The 18,915-nt window shown below is 41.1% G+C and overlaps 1 protein-coding gene across 1 annotated transcript in view; it reads right to left on the reverse strand.

The window, feature by feature from the left end:
- PRTG (protogenin) overlaps positions 1-18,915 on the reverse strand; it is an 80,621-nt gene that overhangs the window by 24,962 nt on the left and 36,744 nt on the right. The window contains exons 8-11 of the mRNA XM_026856092.1: positions 18,191-18,438; positions 14,214-14,378; positions 12,860-13,165; positions 11,463-11,651 (exon numbers count right to left, since the gene is read on the reverse strand). Coding sequence (XP_026711893.1) covers positions 11,463-11,651; positions 12,860-13,165; positions 14,214-14,378; positions 18,191-18,438 — 908 coding nt within the window. The remainder of the gene's footprint in view (positions 1-11,462; positions 11,652-12,859; positions 13,166-14,213; positions 14,379-18,190; positions 18,439-18,915) is intronic.

Raw genomic sequence — 18,915 nt, forward strand, 5'->3', positions numbered from 1 at the left:
GGTTCGCAGGGTGGGACCGCGATCGTCCACCCGCCCGTGGAACTCGCGGGGGCGGTCACAGGGCGCGGGAGCACCCAGCGCCTGTCGTTAGAGAAAGAACACAGGGCGGTGGAAATCGGGCCGGCCAAAGCGGAGCTCTGCCAGAGGGCTCCAGGGCCCCGCGGGGAGAGGCCTCTCGGCCAGGGGCCGCCGCCCTGCCGGGGCCGATCCCCACAGCGCGGGGCAGCTCGCTCTCCTGCCCTGCGCCCCGACGGGCTTGGGCGCTTCTCCAAAGGGATGTCACTGCCCGGCCTGGCAGCGGGACCTGCCTGCCTCTCCCGAGGGAGAGGGGCGATTACCGCGGCATCCAGGGGGTCTGTCCCCGCCACAGCCCCTGCCTCCCCGTCTACCCTGCCTGGGGAACACGCAGAGACTTCGTACACCCCAACCACCCCGAGCGAAGTTTTCCAGCACAAATCGCTGTTAGCAAGTGCCACAGCTACGGGTTTTCCAAGACAAGTGGTTGTCATGGAGGCAACAAAAACTGAGAGGGAACTGAGAGAAATTAGATAAAAGCAGGCGAGAAGGTGGCCAAAATAGAGAAAAAAAAGCTAGGTTATGCCAACATTAAACAACTATCATGAAAATAAAATCTAATGCGAAGGACTAATATATTCAAAGTATGCTTCTGATGGAGAAGTGCTGGACTAGACGAAGGCAGAGAGGATCAGGAAGCCAGAAGATAGCCTGGTTTTCTCCCACCAGTTTCCGTACACACACACAGATGCAGAGATGCAGATGCAGAGCTAGGCAGGAGGCTGTGAGCTCGGCCCTCCCAGTATACGAAGTGAGAACTGATGGGTAAACGGCCACAAGGCACAGCAGCGCAACACCTACCCATCTGCCTCTCCCCCCATCTACAGCACCCTGCGCTGCTGCTCCTACACGCCTCCAGTTCAGCTGCCCTAAAAACAAGCCCTGGGATCTGACATACAGACCACGTTTTCAAGATGTATCTGCATACAATATTTTACGTCTCCTCCTTTGTCTGGACGTACAGACGTGTCGGCTGAACTGCGCTGCAGCATGCACAGCTGGGTGCACACAAGAGGAAATGCAAGGCTTTAGCTGATCTACCAGACAGCATCAAGAATGTCTTTCCCTGTTCCAGCTTCTCGAAACACGTGCAGTACCTCTTTTTGTTTTGTAAGATAACCAGCTTGAGTTGGGGTACGATATTCAGCTATGGTAACAGTAAAAACACTGAAAATGAGTACAAATGCTGAACACTTTTTAGGCAAAACTTATTTCTATTACACTCTTTTCCCAGATGCAAAAAAAAAAAAAAAAATCACAGAAGTTTCACAGCAAGAACTGCTTCTTCCAACACAAGATTGGGTTTTTTTCCCACTTCCTGCGTACCCTTCCTTCTTTTGCCACAAAAGTGTGACTCCGGGCAGCCTGGGGGGAAAAAACAAAACAAAACAAAACAAAAAAACCATCATCACACCAAAACAACAGCGCTGGCTTTTCCACAATTGCATCTTTTCTCAAAATAGAAAAATGCTTCTGTTAGCAATAGTGCCTTCATGGCAAATATATAACCAGCTATAGCTATATATAGACTAGCTTTGCTTTCTGTGTTTACTTATCACTAACACAGAATTTGCAAAGAGCCCCTACTATTACTTTTCCCATACAACTATCACAAGAGGTAACATGACCCAAAAAAAGTTAGGGAAAAAAAACTCGGGAGAAATTAAGTTAACATTTGGATTACGACATCTGGATTGTTGTTTAACAAAGGAAGAATATAATAAATTTTTTTAAAGGGGGGAAAAAATTAAGAAATGTAACTAGCCCTGTACAGCAAATGTTTTCTTCTGTCCACTCTGAAGTCTCTTTCATGTGCTAATGGTGGCATTTTTTTAAACTCTTCCCCTTTGACTTACTCAGACCTTTAAGGACCTCACACATCTAATGGTTCCTCACATTCACCAAGAACAATCAAGAGAGGTCTGGGGGTTGACATGCAGTATGATTAATGGACAATGTTGATTTAATTTCCTATAACAGGAATTTTCTCTAAGCTTTCTCCAAGGAGCAGTTTCTTTGCAATCCAGGACTTAAGTATTTTACTAATGAAGTCCAATAAATAGCAAATTAAATAATGCTGTCTCCCAGAGACAAATCCTCTCATTTGGGGGGGAAAAAAAACAAAACAAAACAAAAAAAACCCAACACAACAACCACCGTATTTAAAGTTCTGTTTAAATCTAAAAAAAGTTTGTAGAGCAGGAATGTACATAGCTGTTGGGGTTTTTTTTTGTTTGGTTTGGTTTATTTTATTGTTTTGTTTAAGAAGCTCGAGCAGTTATCTGGTCATTCCTGCCATTGTTAACTGCTTGCTCTTTTTTTCTCTTTAAACAGGGCTACACATTTAACTTAATTTCCAATTCCAATAAATTAGTCTTTATTTATTGGTCACTTTTGCATTATAGCTATTAAAATGTATACTGTTACTTATTCATTATAATACTTAGAAATATTTCAAGAGCAACTTTAAGGGCTTGTATTTAAAATAATTTACAATGCTCTGGCTGTAAGGAGTGATCAATATGCCCTCTTCATGAAGCAAATTTTAACCTTCAGCTCCAGCAAACGAACAATGGAACACTATTTGCATATCCTAACTGTTACTCAATCAACATGACACAATTTCCCAAGTGAATTCCCACACAGGTTTAGCTTTAAATGGTGGAATTTCTACCCGAGAATGCAGAGCAGCAGAGAGCATTTCCTGCAAGATTCTAATCGCTTTCCCACCACTGAAAATTTTACCTTTAAATACTTTGAAGACGACGTAGTTTGCTTTACTACAGGCTGCAAGTTCTCTTGCCAGAGTGCAAAAAAACCCTGCCCCTCCGATTCCCAAGGCTTTGCAGCACCCCTGGTTGCAGTTCTTCGGGCTGTGACAGTCTGATGTCCCGAGAGAAGCAACTCCCTGTGATCAGTTATGGGGACAGTCGCTCAAAACCAGGCAACAACGCCCCGTGCCGCTGCCGTGGGCCCATGGAACATCATCTCTCCTCTTGCCTTAGTAAAGTCTGCATCTGTACATTTTCACCTTTAAAATTGCTACAAGGCATTGTCCCATGAAATAATGCAACTGCCCGCATCCTGACAGCTCCCACTACCTCTCTAGAGTCAGGCTTAACTGGTCTTAGCACACTGCTTTGGTTTTTGAAGTACAGTGTATTCAATCTTTATTCTTCACTTGGGTATCTCTCCTCCCTCACCAGTCCTTCCCCTTTAAAGAGCCACTAGCTTGGGAAATTAAAATGAATTACTGCAGAAGTGAAGGCATGTTTAAATGAGGATGTCAGGACTATTTTCCCAGATAAATGTGTTTAAACTGAGACAGTTCAGAGAGCATGTTCAAGAAGGTTACATGAAAATATATCGGGCAATGCTTCCAACACACAATCTACCCGTTTCTGAAAGATCTTAACTAAGAGAGCAAGAATGCATCTTTCTGACCTAAAATTAAATGCTTAGCATGTATACAAATTATTAATTTTTCCATGAGTTTTAGAGCCATTTCATGGCTCTGCAGTTAATTCAAAGAAAGCCTAGAGGTTCCTCTTAATAAGTGTCTGTCATATGTAACATTTTAATCAACATCAAAACCAGTGGTGCTGCTAATGGGGATGTTACAGATTTCAGTATTCCAGCACCTACTGAAGTTGATTACTGGCTAAATCAGTAAACTATTGAGAGGCTTGATGATGTAATTTTAAATTGACAAATATATTAAACATTAGTTGAAGCTTTCCACTGCAAATTAACTGTATGAAAATAACGTTCATTAAAAAAAAAAAAAACCAAAACAAAAACACAACAAACACAAAACCATGGGCAGAAGTAACTGTGATGTGATTTTAAAAAGGATTTGATAAATCCAATTTCTTTAACGGAGGCAAACTTACAATGCTGTCAGAAAGAATACATGACAAACTAATCTATTTTAAGAACAAAAAATGAAAATATGTAATTATGATACCACTGTGAACTATTGCAAGGTGCAAGAGAAATGATGGCAGGAGTGCACAGGAAGGCAGGCACTGCACCTTTACAGATGTGGCACTTGAACTGCATAACAGTATGCAGCATTAGCAGCTGATAGTTAACCGGCCTCTCCTCAGCAAACCTGCTCCGAACAAGCCCATACTTATCTAGTGTGCCCACTCTGTCCTAAGTGCTTAACTAAAGCTGAGCCAAAGACAGTTGTTGTAAGGGATGCCATGCCAGAAAGCTGCAACAAAGGGCCACACAGTTAAGAGCTTCACTGTGCTCAGTAAGAATTCAATTTACAACCCGAGTAAATCAATTTTTCATCTGAACAGGGTAGTATTTTTCTTCCATACGGGAGGCATGAACCGAGCGGGTGAGTCTGTGAATCAGTTTGGTCATTCCATGTCAGTGTATTTGCGCTGCGCAACCTCCTGATACTCCCCGCTTACTAGTCCTGGTACACAGCGAGCTGCACAGGGACCAACAAGGACATCATGAGAAACGCTGCACGAGGCAGAGATCTGATTCCTCCCTTGCCTCTGCCACCCAGCCTAGCTCTTGCACAAGCAAGAACAGCAAATCTGAATCTAAAAGGAGCTCTCTGCTACAGACATATCTAGAGAAATCACTAGCACTGACACATATGAAACAAAACATGACATGACAGTATGTAAATTCCAACAGCCAAACAGAACAAAACCCAGTGTGATCTCTACTTACACTTACAGACTGTAAAATGCACTATGGTTCCTTATACAAGAGGTGAAAGCTTGTCAAAGCAGCATTTGCTTTGGTATTTTGCAGATAAAAAAAGTTACGGAGTAATAAATCCCCCTTCCCTTCTCCCTTTTAATCTATAAGGGTTTCTCTCCCTGCTCCTTTTAAACCCTGAAAGAAAAAAAAAGGCTCACTTCGAGCGGTGACAGTCTGCCTTTCACGACCGAAGTAAGGAATGTGTGTCTCTTGTTTATTGACATGTAGTAGAATTACATTATCATACCAAGACTAGGCAAGAGCTCGGGTTTAAGTACAAATAGATATAAACTGCCAAGTCTGCGAAAGAGAAAGGTCACAGCTGAGGAAGAGGTTGCTTTTAAACATGCCCAGTCTACTTCTAGGGCTTCTGGTTTTACTACCATGCAATATGACCAATTCCTTCTCCCCTCTCTCAGCAAATCCCTTACGTTTCAGTTGATAAGTAGTAGTAGCAGGCCTGTTACACACAATCAGGAGAATTGGCAGATAAGAGGTTTAGTATAAGGATGTAATCAGCGTGAGTAAACACTAGACTGACCCAGCTGTAAACAGTGGAAATAAATGATAATATTTGTCCTGGTCAGGGACTGAGCTATCAGACTCTTTTCACTGAGTAACAGTGTAAATATAATAGCTACAGCATATATAGCATACAGTGCTATCATCTGGTTTTCCGAGCAAGAAAACTGAGTTCTAAGTTGATCTTTACTAAGAACTAATTTCTTTTTTTATTTTTTAAAGAGCTGTAGTTTGTTCAAATCAACATTCCATTAACTGTGAATCCCTGATCTGATATAAAATACCTCAAGCAGAAATAAAGTTTATCTGTAACACTAGATTACATTTTACTGAATGACATTTGAGAAGTTAATTATGAAATTAAAAAATAATTTAGTGCTGGGGGAGATGACCTGTGTTTCTTTCACATCATTTCATGAAACTGTAGGAATGCCTGGCTCCTGGAATTTCTATGGGAATCCCAAGCTAACTCTCCATAGTAACTTAGAACCAAAACGCAGTGTCAACTCCCACATACACTATCTTGGGTATCCCAGAATTTTCAGACACAAGTATGTAAGACTACATCTGGACACCAACAAAACCTGGGGTAACTGAAATGATAGCCCCAGCCATCAGAAATAACTACACTGACACATGGAATGCTCTTAGAGTAGTAGTTCTCCACATTACAGCATTTGCAGTTCTTAATGAGAAAGATGTCAAAGATGTCATTAAGTCGTTAAAATTTACATTTTTCTAGCACATCCCCTTGTAATGTGGTGCAAACAAAACCACTACGTCATATCTGACCATCATACCGACTGCTTTACGAAACTTCAAAAGCACTTTTACAGCATTATTACAGGAGACACTTGGGTGACATGCACCAGGCAGTGTAACTGGAGAAATTCTTTGCATTGACTCTTCTTACACACCTTTATTCAATTTGTATAGACTGTAGAATCGCCTTGTCATCTTTGCTGCCCTGGACTAAAGCTTAGCTATAATCATGGTTGTAACACAATATAAATAGATCCAGGGGAAATTAAACAACTGAAGGCCAAGACTCTGGGGAAATGCTAAGTGTAGTAGGTAGCTGGCTAATTCTTCGACACAAAGCCCCTTCCCAGAGGAGAGTGCTATGAAGGGTCACAAAATGTGTCTTTGTGTCAGTTAGACTTTGACAGATTCTTCACTTGGAAATTTTGTCCAAGTCGAGGAGGGCAGGGGAATGCACTTTCCCTTATTTCTCCTCTCTGCAGCTGGAAAGAGGTAGGACATAGAAGAGCTTTCAGGCAGGGCAGTTTTTCTGAAGACCAAACTTTCTGTAGTAAATCACACATAGGAGTCTGACTGAATCTTTTTTTTTTTTTTTCCAAGAGAACTAGGTTGGGGCAGGGGAAAATGCCACTTGGTAATGTAAAACTGGAGTACCAGGAAAAGCAGCAAGGGGTTGGGATGTCCTTGGTGTTAAACAGCTTAGATGACCTCATCAGCACAGAAGCAGCTTTCCCAGGAAGACAGCTTGCACTCTCTCCAGGCCTCATTGGAATCTCCAAACAGGGTTTTTTTTAAATTTTGTTGTTGTTAAAGTGCATACACTCCATTTCATGGCCATCAAATCACTTGGCAGCTTCTGGCCCATCCCCTGCAGCCCCCGACCCCCCCAGGCCCTGGGGAGCCACCAGTGCTCCCAGCACAGGAGGGGCCTTCACCAGGGAAAGGCCAAGGTATGTGGGCTCCCAGCTCCAGGCATTTTCACCAAAGCTAACAGACCAGTTTTTCCATCGCCTAAGGTGTCTGGGTGAAAACGGTTATTTACTGCGATATCACCTTGTATGCAGCAGAAACAAAAGAGCACCTGAGGTGAGCTCATCTCTGCACAACCAGCTCCCCTCAGGGTTTGCTGTGCAGTCAGGGTGACCTACGCTAGCCTGGTCACCCAACTGCAACTTTCTAAAATCCTCCCTGTAACTACGGTCACTCAAGGGGATGGTCCCAGACAGCAGCAGTTCACTCTAGGGAAGGATGAGTTAGCACTGTCAACACTTGCTTTCCTCCCTCTCTCCAAGCGTAGAAGACGTTAATGGCACAAGAACGTGTTGCATGTTCTCCTACCCCCGGTATCCATTTAATTCATCACTACCATGATGAAAAATAAAAAAAGTTCAGAGAGGGAGACTTCCAGGCAGCTTGAAGAACAGTGTTCTCGTTACAGCATCAGAATTGATCATGCTTTCTTGAGTTTGTTAACCAAGAGGTTGAATTTTACTTTATTCTCCGTAGATGTAGCTTCCAGGATGAGATTCCCATTAGCATTACAACCTAGGTATGAAAAGATCCTGGCTCCGATAAACCAGAGAAGCTTGAAACCGGTTCTGAGTCACTGCCCTTGCTGTACAGGCTCTGCCTTCCTACCAGCCACGGCTGCAACCACAGGGAGCTGTGGCAGGCAAACAGCCCACCCAGTGAGTACCAACACCACTGAGGTAGAGATGCATATGCACATGCTTAAAATACTCTTTGAAAAAAATAATTTGAAGATATTTAAAGGGGGAGATAAGATGGTGTGGACACTCTCTTTGTTTTAAACTGTCAAGCTTTCCCAATCTCCCTCCCCGTTGCAGAGCAAGAAGGTTCCCAAACAAACTCTTCCACCAACAAAACTCACTTCAAGTTCTGAACACACATTACAGAAACAGAACCCGTACCAGCAGAGTCACCAAGTCTCACGATTAAAGACTTTCCGTTACAGAAAACTTTCTAGAACAGGAGGAAGCAAAGGAGGAATTAAAAATAGAGGCAAAAATGCATGGTATGCACCCAAGGGTCTGCTCTCCTGTGGCAAATTCAAGTAATAATGGAATTTCGCACTGGACTAGGAAATGGCCTGCTATTGAAAAATAAGTGCCAAGACCTTTAACACAAACAAATGTCTATGTGAAACTGTGGATATTTATTTTGAGAATGGCAGCCCTGACTCTGATCAGATTGTTTAATTCTATTCACATGGTAACTATTGTGCTAAACAATCCAGTTTAAAAATACACAGAAGTAACTGGGTAGACCTGCACTGGAGTAAGAGAGGTCAGTTATCAAAAACCAAGATAGGAACCAACAAGAGATTAAAACATACAGCATAATACTCATACTACGATGTTTCATGTTCACTGGTATCTATTTTATACTAGCACTGCTGATTCTGCTTCACCTATCATGCTTGTCCCTCCATGGAGAGTCCTGAAGACATCTGCCAATCATTTACAGTGGCTGTATCAATGCAATCAACAGTGCTAACGTTCTCTTTCATTAGAGAGTATTATGAATTCTGATTTTGTAACGCACTTCAATTGCCACAGAGTAAAGGAACCATCTTCTTTAAATACACAGATTTTGCACAGTTGGCTGTTGTACCCACATCTGCAGACAGTTCCACGGAGACCCGTACTGGCGTGCTCCAAACGTCACGAGAAGTCTATCTGCAGTTTAGCAACTGTGCAAGAGAACGGGGAACGGCAGGGCAGCCTTAGGTCATGACAAACTAAGAGATGAAGAGGGAATGTTTGGAAGCCACATAACTTCAGTGGCAACAGATAATGCAAGAGAAACTACTCCATCTTTGCCACTGTGAAGCACCTAATACTATTAGCATATTGTTCCAAATTGGGAATAATCTTTTATTTTGACCACGTTATCCAACATATCTGAATCCAAAAATCTTAAAACACACCTTTCCCCCTCAGATCTCACACCTGCAGGATTCTACTAATTCCTGTAGCTCATAATGAAGACATTTATTTTAAAGAGGCTGTCAATAAATCAGTAGTTTAGTGTCCTCAGGAGAGGCAAATGGATGACAGAACATTAGTCCTCAAAGCCTCTGTCCAGTCCATGAAGATTCAGTTTACTATAGTCCCAAAACCTAGAGTGGTGGCTTGCCTTGTTTTATCTCAAATTCTACCAGGTAGGACCACTTCCTAATAAGTAATATTTTAAATTTGAAACGCATAAATAAAATAACCTGGTCCAAATAATTCTGATTCTTCACAAAAATAAAAAGTCAGTCCCTTCTTAATGTGTGGATATTGCTACAGTCTTTGTGGTTTTATATACTGCATATAATTTTACCTGCTATATTCTCCACATGTGCAGCACAGGCAGAGAAAGGTTGGTTTTGTACTGTTTCCTAAGAAATAATTTAGCATGTGCAAGTATTTCAGAGGCAGCTTCTCAATGGGCAAATACAGCAGCCAGACAGGGACTGTCACTATAAGAAGTCTGTGTGAACTTTCCAAGCTTCAACATATGTAATCATCTTAGCAATGGAAAATCATGACCTAGGCAAGTTTCCTGTGCCAAGTGAGTCTTTTGTAGCTGTAGCCATGAATGCATTTTTCCATAAACGCTACAAAGCAAACAAAAATAAGAAACAACTAAAGGAATTTACAAGGGAAAACTTCCCATATGTGATATACTCTTCAAATAACTCAATACATCCCATTAAAAATAATTTTAAAAGATTACTTCTACTGAAGTCATTGGAAAAAAAAATACTCTTCAGTGTATCTAACCTATGGCAGGATAAATCACGCATATGTGAAAAATATAAACAATGGCAATCAGATTATATGGGATGTTTCATGGTTTAGTCACCATGGTTACTGAGAATTATGATAAGGAATAAATTCTCACCATCTCACGTGCACTGTGACTGAATGGTTAACTCAAGCACATGAATTCATCCATGCCCACACTTCTCGTAATTCAGCTAACAACATGACCACGTCAAAGTTGTAATTTCCTAAACTCACTTTGTTTTTTTTCTCCTCAGTCTACACACTTACTGGAAAGAAAAAACCAATAAAACCACACAGATAATAGACATTCTAACATAATTCTCTAACATAATATTTTAATCTGAGGAGGAGAAGTGTACTGAGAAAATCCATATGATGTGGATCACACAGTTAATAAGTTTGCATGTGTCCGAAATTACCGCTTTGTAACTGCATAATAAGAAGACCACACAAAAAAAAAAGCATTTATGTCCTAGGACACACAGACACCACATCCTTTCAACCCACTGCTCTTTTGTCTCACAGATCTGTTAAACAGTCAGCTGCTGCCAGATGCTCTGGCTAGAAATGGTCACAGATGGTCAGTTGTCCACTTAACAGACCAGAATGCTCCCCTCAAATATCCCCTAAAACAGTATCGCAACTGCATGCAGCAGATGAGAATATCCGAGCATGGTCAAGAGGCCATCTGACCTAGTTAAGACTGCAGGTCAATTCTGATAATTTAGTCAAGATTAATGCTCCACACTAGCCCTAAGTAAACTATCTCGACACACTTCAAACACTGCCAAGTCCCATATTACTTTTGCTGATTACATTCTAGATCACATCATAAACCAAAAGAAATTCTCAGTTACACATGTAAAGAGAAGCACCTCTACCTTCTGTTGGTAGGGATGCTACCAACACATCTTACTAGTACACACGGCAAGAGCTGCAGGGGGAAACAAGAGTCAGGCGATCAATGGAAAGTCTCCAATGGGACTCAGCAAGCACTGTGCCCCAGCCTTTGTGCTCAGTCCTGCGAATATTTAACAGTATTCGTTAAAAAAACTAACAGCATAATAACACGCATGAAGGCTACATGCTACTACAGTAAGCAAGCAGTGCTCGTTGTGCAGTATAGCTGTGACAAAGGCTACAAATAACAGAGAAATGGGCTAGAAATAGCAGAGAAACATCTTTGGTATTTTGTATTAATCTTTCGCTGTTACTAGAGCAGGCACAAACACACAAAAGCTGAAAAAAACTGTGTATTAAACTGAATAGTAAAGACATGTCATTTCCTAGCAGTACTTACTAACTCTAAGTTCTTTATCTTGTGATAAGTAGTTGGGTGTCCTTCTTCCAGCTTACACAAGGTTTACAAGATCTGGTAATCTAAGTGTTGTGCAACACATCTTTTGAGAGGATTATTCTATCAGCAGCATAGCCCAAGCTTGCAAAGCTTACTGTTGGGAACATAGATGGCCAAACCTAATGCTGTTGCCTTACAGGTCTAATGATTTCAGCTCTCTAAGATGTCCTTTGATTTCGCTGCTTCCGGAGGAGTTAAGAAATATTTGGTATACTCACCTAAGCCACTGACAGTATACTCGAGATCACTGGCATCCAACAGAATTGGGCCATTCTCCTGCTGGCCTTCCTCCTTGTAAAACAGCTTGTACCCCTGAATAGCTGCAGTGTCCTCAGAGTCCTGCTGCCACTGTACTGTAATGGTTGTGCAGTTCATTGGCTCCAAACGCAGCTCAGGAGACTTTGGTGCTGGGTTTAGAGACAAATATGTAATATTTCTAATATTCTTGTATTCTAGAAACAGTGAATTCTCATGCAAAACCCGGGCGCCCATCAATCCAAAGTTAACTCAAGACTTTGACTCTAGCTTATCTGGGTACTCTCAATTATTTCTTAATTACAATGTCTGACTCCCTATAAACTAATCTAACAACTTAATTTAGGATAAATCAGAATAGAAAATATTAATTCTACCTCTTAATAAATAAATAAAATTTATATGGTCACTATTTCCAAAGACAAATAAACCCACCCAAAGGTGGTTATAAAATTACCTCCTGTTTTATAGTGAGCCAGAGCAAACGTGATTAACAGTAACATCACACTGCATCAAGTGCTACGGATTTGCCATAGCAGTCAAAACTCAGTGAAATCCAAAGGGGACGGATGTGGACTACAGCTAAGAAATACACTTATAAATTCAAATCTACACCCATTTCAAGCTACTCATGCAAAGTTGAATGCTCTTCTGCATGACATTACTAAGTCATAATAATATAATCCAAAGCTCAATTATAACAACTTAAGTTAGACTTCAAATATCAATTCAATTTGCATATTCAAAAACCTACGTGCGTTTTGTTTGTAATACAGACATACACGCAGCAGCTCAAATCCTTTAACACACTGCTAAGGTGTAATGTCCCAGTTTGCAGAAGGGCATTTTACACTGAACAACAACAGGGTTTGGGGTCACTGGTTGTGGGTTTTTTAATCCAAATTATATAGAACACAAGAAAACCGTGTTATTACTGGAAACAAGCCTACAAGCTAAAATATCTGGGCAGCTCACAAACATGAATTAAAGTCTCCTGCCACCACGTCAAATATACGAACATCAACATGTGGAAACAATCAGAGATTGACACCAAAGTGATCTATCAGCGTTTCCTTCTCCTGTCACATGTAAGGCCTTTCATAAGACAGATTAGTTCCTCTCCAACTTTTGATCCTGAAACTATGTATTAACTGCATTTAATTCATTAAAGGAATCAGAAGTTTTTGCAGGTTACGCACAGAATCATGGTTACAGCACTATTTTCTAGATCACCAGAACAAGAACATGTAAGGAGAAAAACTACTTCACATCCTTGCACTACTTATCAGAAAAAATTATATCCTTAAGATGAAGCCTTGACCTGCCCCCATCTCTAGGGTGCTGGCAGGGTAGGAATTACCTTTCACACTTGTAGCTTTGGGAGTCCGGTGGGAAGTCCACAAGGATGCCTCTCCCCAGCCAATCCTTGTTGCAGCGGTGATACGAACCAAGTACACGCTGTCGGGCCTCAGGCCTTCGAGGAGATACTCATCTGAAGTCCCTGGGAGCTCCAAGACTTGGATTTTGGTCTCCGTGCTGAGGCGGAAGGACAGCCGGTACAGGACCACCTGGCCTCGCCTGTATTTTGCAGGAATTGGCAGCCAAGAGATGAGAATATCGGTAGGACTCCTGCTTGTCAAACTAATTTCAGGAGCTCTCAAGGGAACTAAAAAGGAAAAGACAGAGCTTTTGAGCTCAGGGAAAAGAGACAAAAAATTCTCACGAGACACCTTAGCCTATGATGAGGTGCCAGCAATGTAAGAGTAAATAAGAAGTTTTGTAGATTCTTGTTTATTTTAAGGGTGACTTGACACTGCTCAGGCTTCTCACCGTCTGCATGCAGAACAGCCTTAGCAAGCTCCTTTCTGTAAGGCCCTCAACCTTCTCTTCTCTTACTGCTGCCAGCAGTACTCAAAGGCAATCAGCACCTCACTGTTGTGACAAACTGACTGTCAAGGTTAGATGCAGCAGCTTAAACGGAGAGTCTAGAAAACAACCTGTACTGTTGAAGACCTCGGTGCATGATTTCTTCCACCAACCACGTAATGAGCGTAGTAGCTCCTGGCAAAGAGGCAGGCAGACAACTGGAACTGGCAATGTTCCATACCGCCAAAGCTTAACCCTGTCAGAATTTATTAATCAGTTCTAATGAACTCTACTGAACAGCTTGTTGTTGCAGTGATGTTCGGATTAGCTAAATCACTGCACAGAAGTCAGTCAGTAGGGTCTTTTACGAAATTCTGATTCTACTAACAAGCACACAGACAAGAAAAGCCCATAAACAAGAAAACATACATTTTTTTGGCAGAGCAAATATTTATTCCATTTTTTCCTCCAAAATTTGCCAAAAATGCAGCGGGTGTGCAGTTTGATTCATGTTTCAGAAGCCCAAGAGAGAGCCAATAGAGACTAAATCCCAGGCTATCATCTCAACACTGAGGAAAGGTCTTGAAGATCTAGAAAAGTTATTTATATGATTTAATGAAACGTCTTTCAACGTAGAAAAAGACTCCATGTAATATGCAATGTTGCCCTGTCAGAGTGTTATTTTATTCTCATTTTCATTAGCCGGCTCAGTCTCACACTGCACGTATCCAGAATTCTCACTGATGTCAATGGAAACTTGGGATCCCCAAGAGCAGTCAGCACTGGATTAGAGAGTTCTGTTCAGCGCAAATAGAAATGTTCACCTAAACCAGGGGTATTTGTCTTACCATCTTCAAGGGTGTGCTGAGTCACATGATCTGACATCTGACTGGCTCCCAGAGGCATGTAAGCTACGATATAGAACGTGTAGTTGCTGGCTGGTTCCAAGTCATCAATAATGTAATGGGTTGTGTCATTTCCAATGACCACTTGGTACTCTTCATTATTTAAACCTGGCATAAAACAAGGGTCAGACAAACAAAAATTCCCGACAATCCCTAAACATGGCTTTAAGATCTTACAGTTATTTCACGTTCTTCCCCAATCCACCCCTAGATTTTCAACCTTGGTAAGCAAAAGCTCTTTTATGCACAGGAGTAACTGTGTCTTGCCGTGGTGTAGATTATGGTGTTTCAGGATTTTCCTGAATAAGGGATGCTGAATGCAATTCTAAACCCTATTTAGAATTAGTCACAACAAACTGTGCCCAATGTACAGTAACACAACAGACAAGCTCTAATAGCCTTATCATTCATACCGAGCTTCTAAATCTATTTGTTTAGAGTCAGGGAGGTTTTTTTCAAAACCTATTTAGAGCCTTTCTATAGCAGACTGCGAGGAATGCAAGGGCTCCACTCCATCAAAAACAAAACAAACACCACCCCCCCGCAAAAGAAATAAACAGAAAGAATTTATTCAGCAAAAGGATCTCATTTTAGCCCTGTGAATTCTATTACATTTGATTGACACGGTTTTTTTCTTTAATTTGGAGAAAGGCCAACAAGAACAGACCAGAATGAGCTTCAAAAAACGTTTGGCTCCTTAGCGAGTTGTTAAAAAAAAAAAAAAAATTTCTCAGCAATTCAGATTAAAATATGCATAGCAACACATGCAGCAGTCCTTGCCTTTGTTGGGCTTTATCCCTATAGAGGAAGGGTATAAAGTGGAATAGGTGTGGTGAAAGCTGCTGTGTTAACGAACAATTCACACTAAGCGCGCGTCAACTTAATCAAAACTCTGTGAGAGCCAGCTCCTCCTCTTCACAACCGAATTTATAAACAAAACGAAAGGCAAATTCCACCATTAAGTTTTCCCACATTTATGAATTAACTTGATAGCATTTTAATTAGACAAGATTACGAGCATCTCACAACAGACTAGTTAATGGCCTGTTAATTAGGAATTGCAAGGCACGATTTCTGACCTACTAAACAAGATCCTTGAGCTCAAATTAAAAGGACTTGTTCTCTCATTGAATGGATTGCTAGGCCTCATGCAGAGGCCCTAATGAAACAGCCATAATAGAGAACAAGGCTTGCCTTCCACCACAATCAGTGTTCCCTTTGTGCCTTTTCTAAATCACTAACAAGGAATTAACACACTCCAACATGCACGCTCATCAGACCCTTAGTCCTCTTGCTACTATGACCCTGATTTGAATGTAAAATAATCTGCTTAAAGAAACAAAAAACAAAAATACAAAAAAAACACCTGTTAGTTTCTTCAACTAACTTGATTAAAACACTAACTTCTTTTTTTTTTTTTTTTTTTTTTTTTAAATAGGGAAGAGGACCTGAACCTCTTTTTTACAGTGAAACATCAGAATCCTCAAGTTGTGAAATTAAACGACGAGTGATGGTATCTCTTGTATTCAAATACAGAAACCATTGTGAAGTCTACAGAAAAAAACCTCTACAAATTAGTGTGGTTATCCAGTTTTCCTTTCTGTTTAAAGTTTATGGAACCATAAGCATCAGTACAGCTCAGAAGACTTAACAAGCACCGTTTTAATTCTGCAATAAAATGTTCTTTACTCACACTGACAAACGTGGTTCCTAACTCAAACAAGAGCAATTTATGAACGTAAATGTAGAAAGTAACGCACAGGAAGCTTTAAGCAAGTAAGATATGCTCTAGTTAAGTCAGATCCTTCTGAGATCATTTCAGTAAGGCCTGAAACAGGGTGTGAGGGCAAACGGGGGAAAGACAGGCTGAAAGGAATAATGAAAGCAATACATTAATACAAACTATTTAAATTAATAGATAATTATCCAGGATTCTTAGACAGTAAATAAGGTGCTGATAATGTCAACAGTCTAGGTTAGCACCTCTATGGCCCGGTATTGTGTCAATGTCATCTAAAGATTTTCTTTAATATTCGATTTGCATTTCTTTAAATATAGTTGCCTCTAAATTTATATTGGAGAGATGGCTGATGTGATCCTTTTTCACAAAGGCATTTTCTAGGTTTTTAATAATGCCTCTGATGTTTATAGACTATATCTCAGAAAGCAATTCTTTTACAGAAATGCAGTCTACTAGCCTTTGGAGGTCAACGTTTTTTTTCCACGAAACAAGACAAAAGTGGGTTTATGTCCTGATGCAGATCTTCTGGTTCTATACAACCATGTTACCAAAGAAAAACTGCAGGTAGGTCACCTACATTTTGATTCCCAGCACTGTAATTAATACAGCCCTCCCCACTCACCCTCTGTGGATTTCTTTACTAATGCACAATAGCATTATATTAAATAAAGTCAATATCACAAGACAGGCTGGAAAGATGAAAAAAATGGGTATTTGAGAACACAAGTTCAAATAAATCAAGAGGGTTTTTTGTGTGTTGGTTGGTTTTGTTTGGCATTTGTTCTCTTTTTTCTCATTTCACAAGATATAACCTTTGGATAAGCGAGCAAATAAAGCAGGGATGGCAAAATAATTCTGCAGAAAACATGTTTCAGAAGGTACCTCCTTTCACTGCTGTGCAAGAGTATTTCCTGCACAAACACACACTTCCCTAAGGACAGTTTTCTGGTTTTCTTTGAAGTTACCCAGTCTCTGCCCGCTATACTGGCACCGGACATACAATTACCCAGAAAACTTACCTAGGGTGACTTCATTCACATGAGCTTTAAGAGGGGGGCGTGAGCACAATACCTCAGTGACTGGAAGTGTAGGGGGGAATTTCCCGCAACTCTTTCCTTCCTTCCTTCAGACAAAATTCTCTTGTGTACTGAAATATCCCACTTGCCAAAGCGAAGGCAGCTATTCCTGTGTTAGTTTTAGAGTAATTAAGCTGTCCTTCCTGTCCTCTGCTTAGCAGATGGCATACTGGTACTCCACACAGAGCTGAGCATCTGCAGTCCTGTCCCTGAATAAACTACTTACTGAATAGAAATGGAAAAAGAAATAATTCCTAGAAAACAGAGCCACATCGCAGCTTAGTTTAAGCCACGCACCTAACAAACTTTCAAGTCATTTGGCAATCCTTCCTGTTTCTGAAAAATGCCTGTTTTCTACCACCTTAAAGATGACCTTAGCTTAAAGCAATTACATAATACAAAGGGAATTTAAAGTGTCTAGTTGCTCATTTTTATTACAGCTATCTGTTCCTTTTTATATAACACTTTGGGGACTAGGATAGACTGTTCATGCCTATTTAAGCATATTTTAGAGTTCTGAGTATACTTTTCTCATCGTAAGAGACTAAGGGGTGAAAAAAGAACAGATTTTACCATTCAGCCAATAATCATTCCAAGAAAAGATAGTCAAGCCAATAAAATATCAATTGTTCTACTCCAAAATATATGAAAGTCAGTAAAGTCACAAGAATTTAGGGATCTAGACTAAAGAGCTGTCTGTGGTGAAAGGTCAAGTCTGTAAGCCTCCTGGATTCTGTTGTATGCTCTGTCCCTCCCCGCCAAGCACACACGGAGAAGAGAGCGGGCAGAAGCTCCCACTGAGGATGAAACCCCGACAGCAGTAAGGAGGGCCCAGGTTTTAAAGTCCATTCCTAACTTCAAAATCTGCTCATTGGAGCAGTCAGACAAGAGTGAGCTGGAAGAACACTCAGTCCCACAAAAGAGATAAGGTGGCAAAAGCCCTTTTTCCCAAGCATGCCTGTCGATTACCATATGTATTTATATGCTGGTAAGCTCTGATGCAACCCTGGTTAGGCACCATTCAGGTCTGACAGTCTTTGCAAGGACATTCAAGTTCTTACCACATAAAAGTACTTAAATAGTATTGAACTCAAACTGCTTACCTTCTGCTTTCATGTAATGCACGGAGTACGCAATCACTTTGTCGGAATTATACAGCGGTCTTTCCCAGGCTAGCAGGATCGCGGAGCTCGACATCGTTTCAGCGTGGACATTGTAAGGTGCACTGGGTCTGTCTTCTGACATAACTACAGTAAGCCTGGCCCTGGAGAGAATGGATCCCTGGCTATTCTCAGCCATGCACTGATAAATGGCATCGTCTTCAGGAATGATCTGGTTAATCACCAATTTACTGAATCCAAAAGGAAGAAAAAAGAGGAAAAAAAGCTCACATCTTGGAAGAACTTGGCTCTACAGAATGCAAAAAGTTATGTTTGCCCTTGCTTCATGAGTTTGGTGTAACTGACTTATGCCCCACAAACTCTTCTATGAGAAATGGATGTGCAGCTGTGAAATTTAGCAACTCAAAGTGTTCCTCAAAATCTGCCACGTTTACATTCATGTCTGCGAAGCCAGGCACAGTGAAAACAAGCCCGTAAATCTATTCCCTGCCTGCAAAGAACAGAACCGTGGGGCTGCCGTTTCTTAACCAACTGTTTAATATGAGCTGCTCACTCTACACAAGTAGTGAAACAGAGCCTCAAACAACCAGCAAGATTCTGGTCTCTGCTACACTAGAGCAACTCTGTGGTGAAAACTCTTTCAGTTCCCCCCCCCCCCTGCTGAGGATTTTAGGTATTGACTAACCTGCATTCCTTCTGCCAAGAAA

This window comes from Athene cunicularia, assembly GCF_003259725.1.
Source record: "Athene cunicularia isolate RWA chromosome 10 unlocalized genomic scaffold, athCun1 chr10_part1, whole genome shotgun sequence".
Classification (NCBI taxonomy): Eukaryota; Metazoa; Chordata; class Aves; order Strigiformes; family Strigidae; genus Athene; species Athene cunicularia.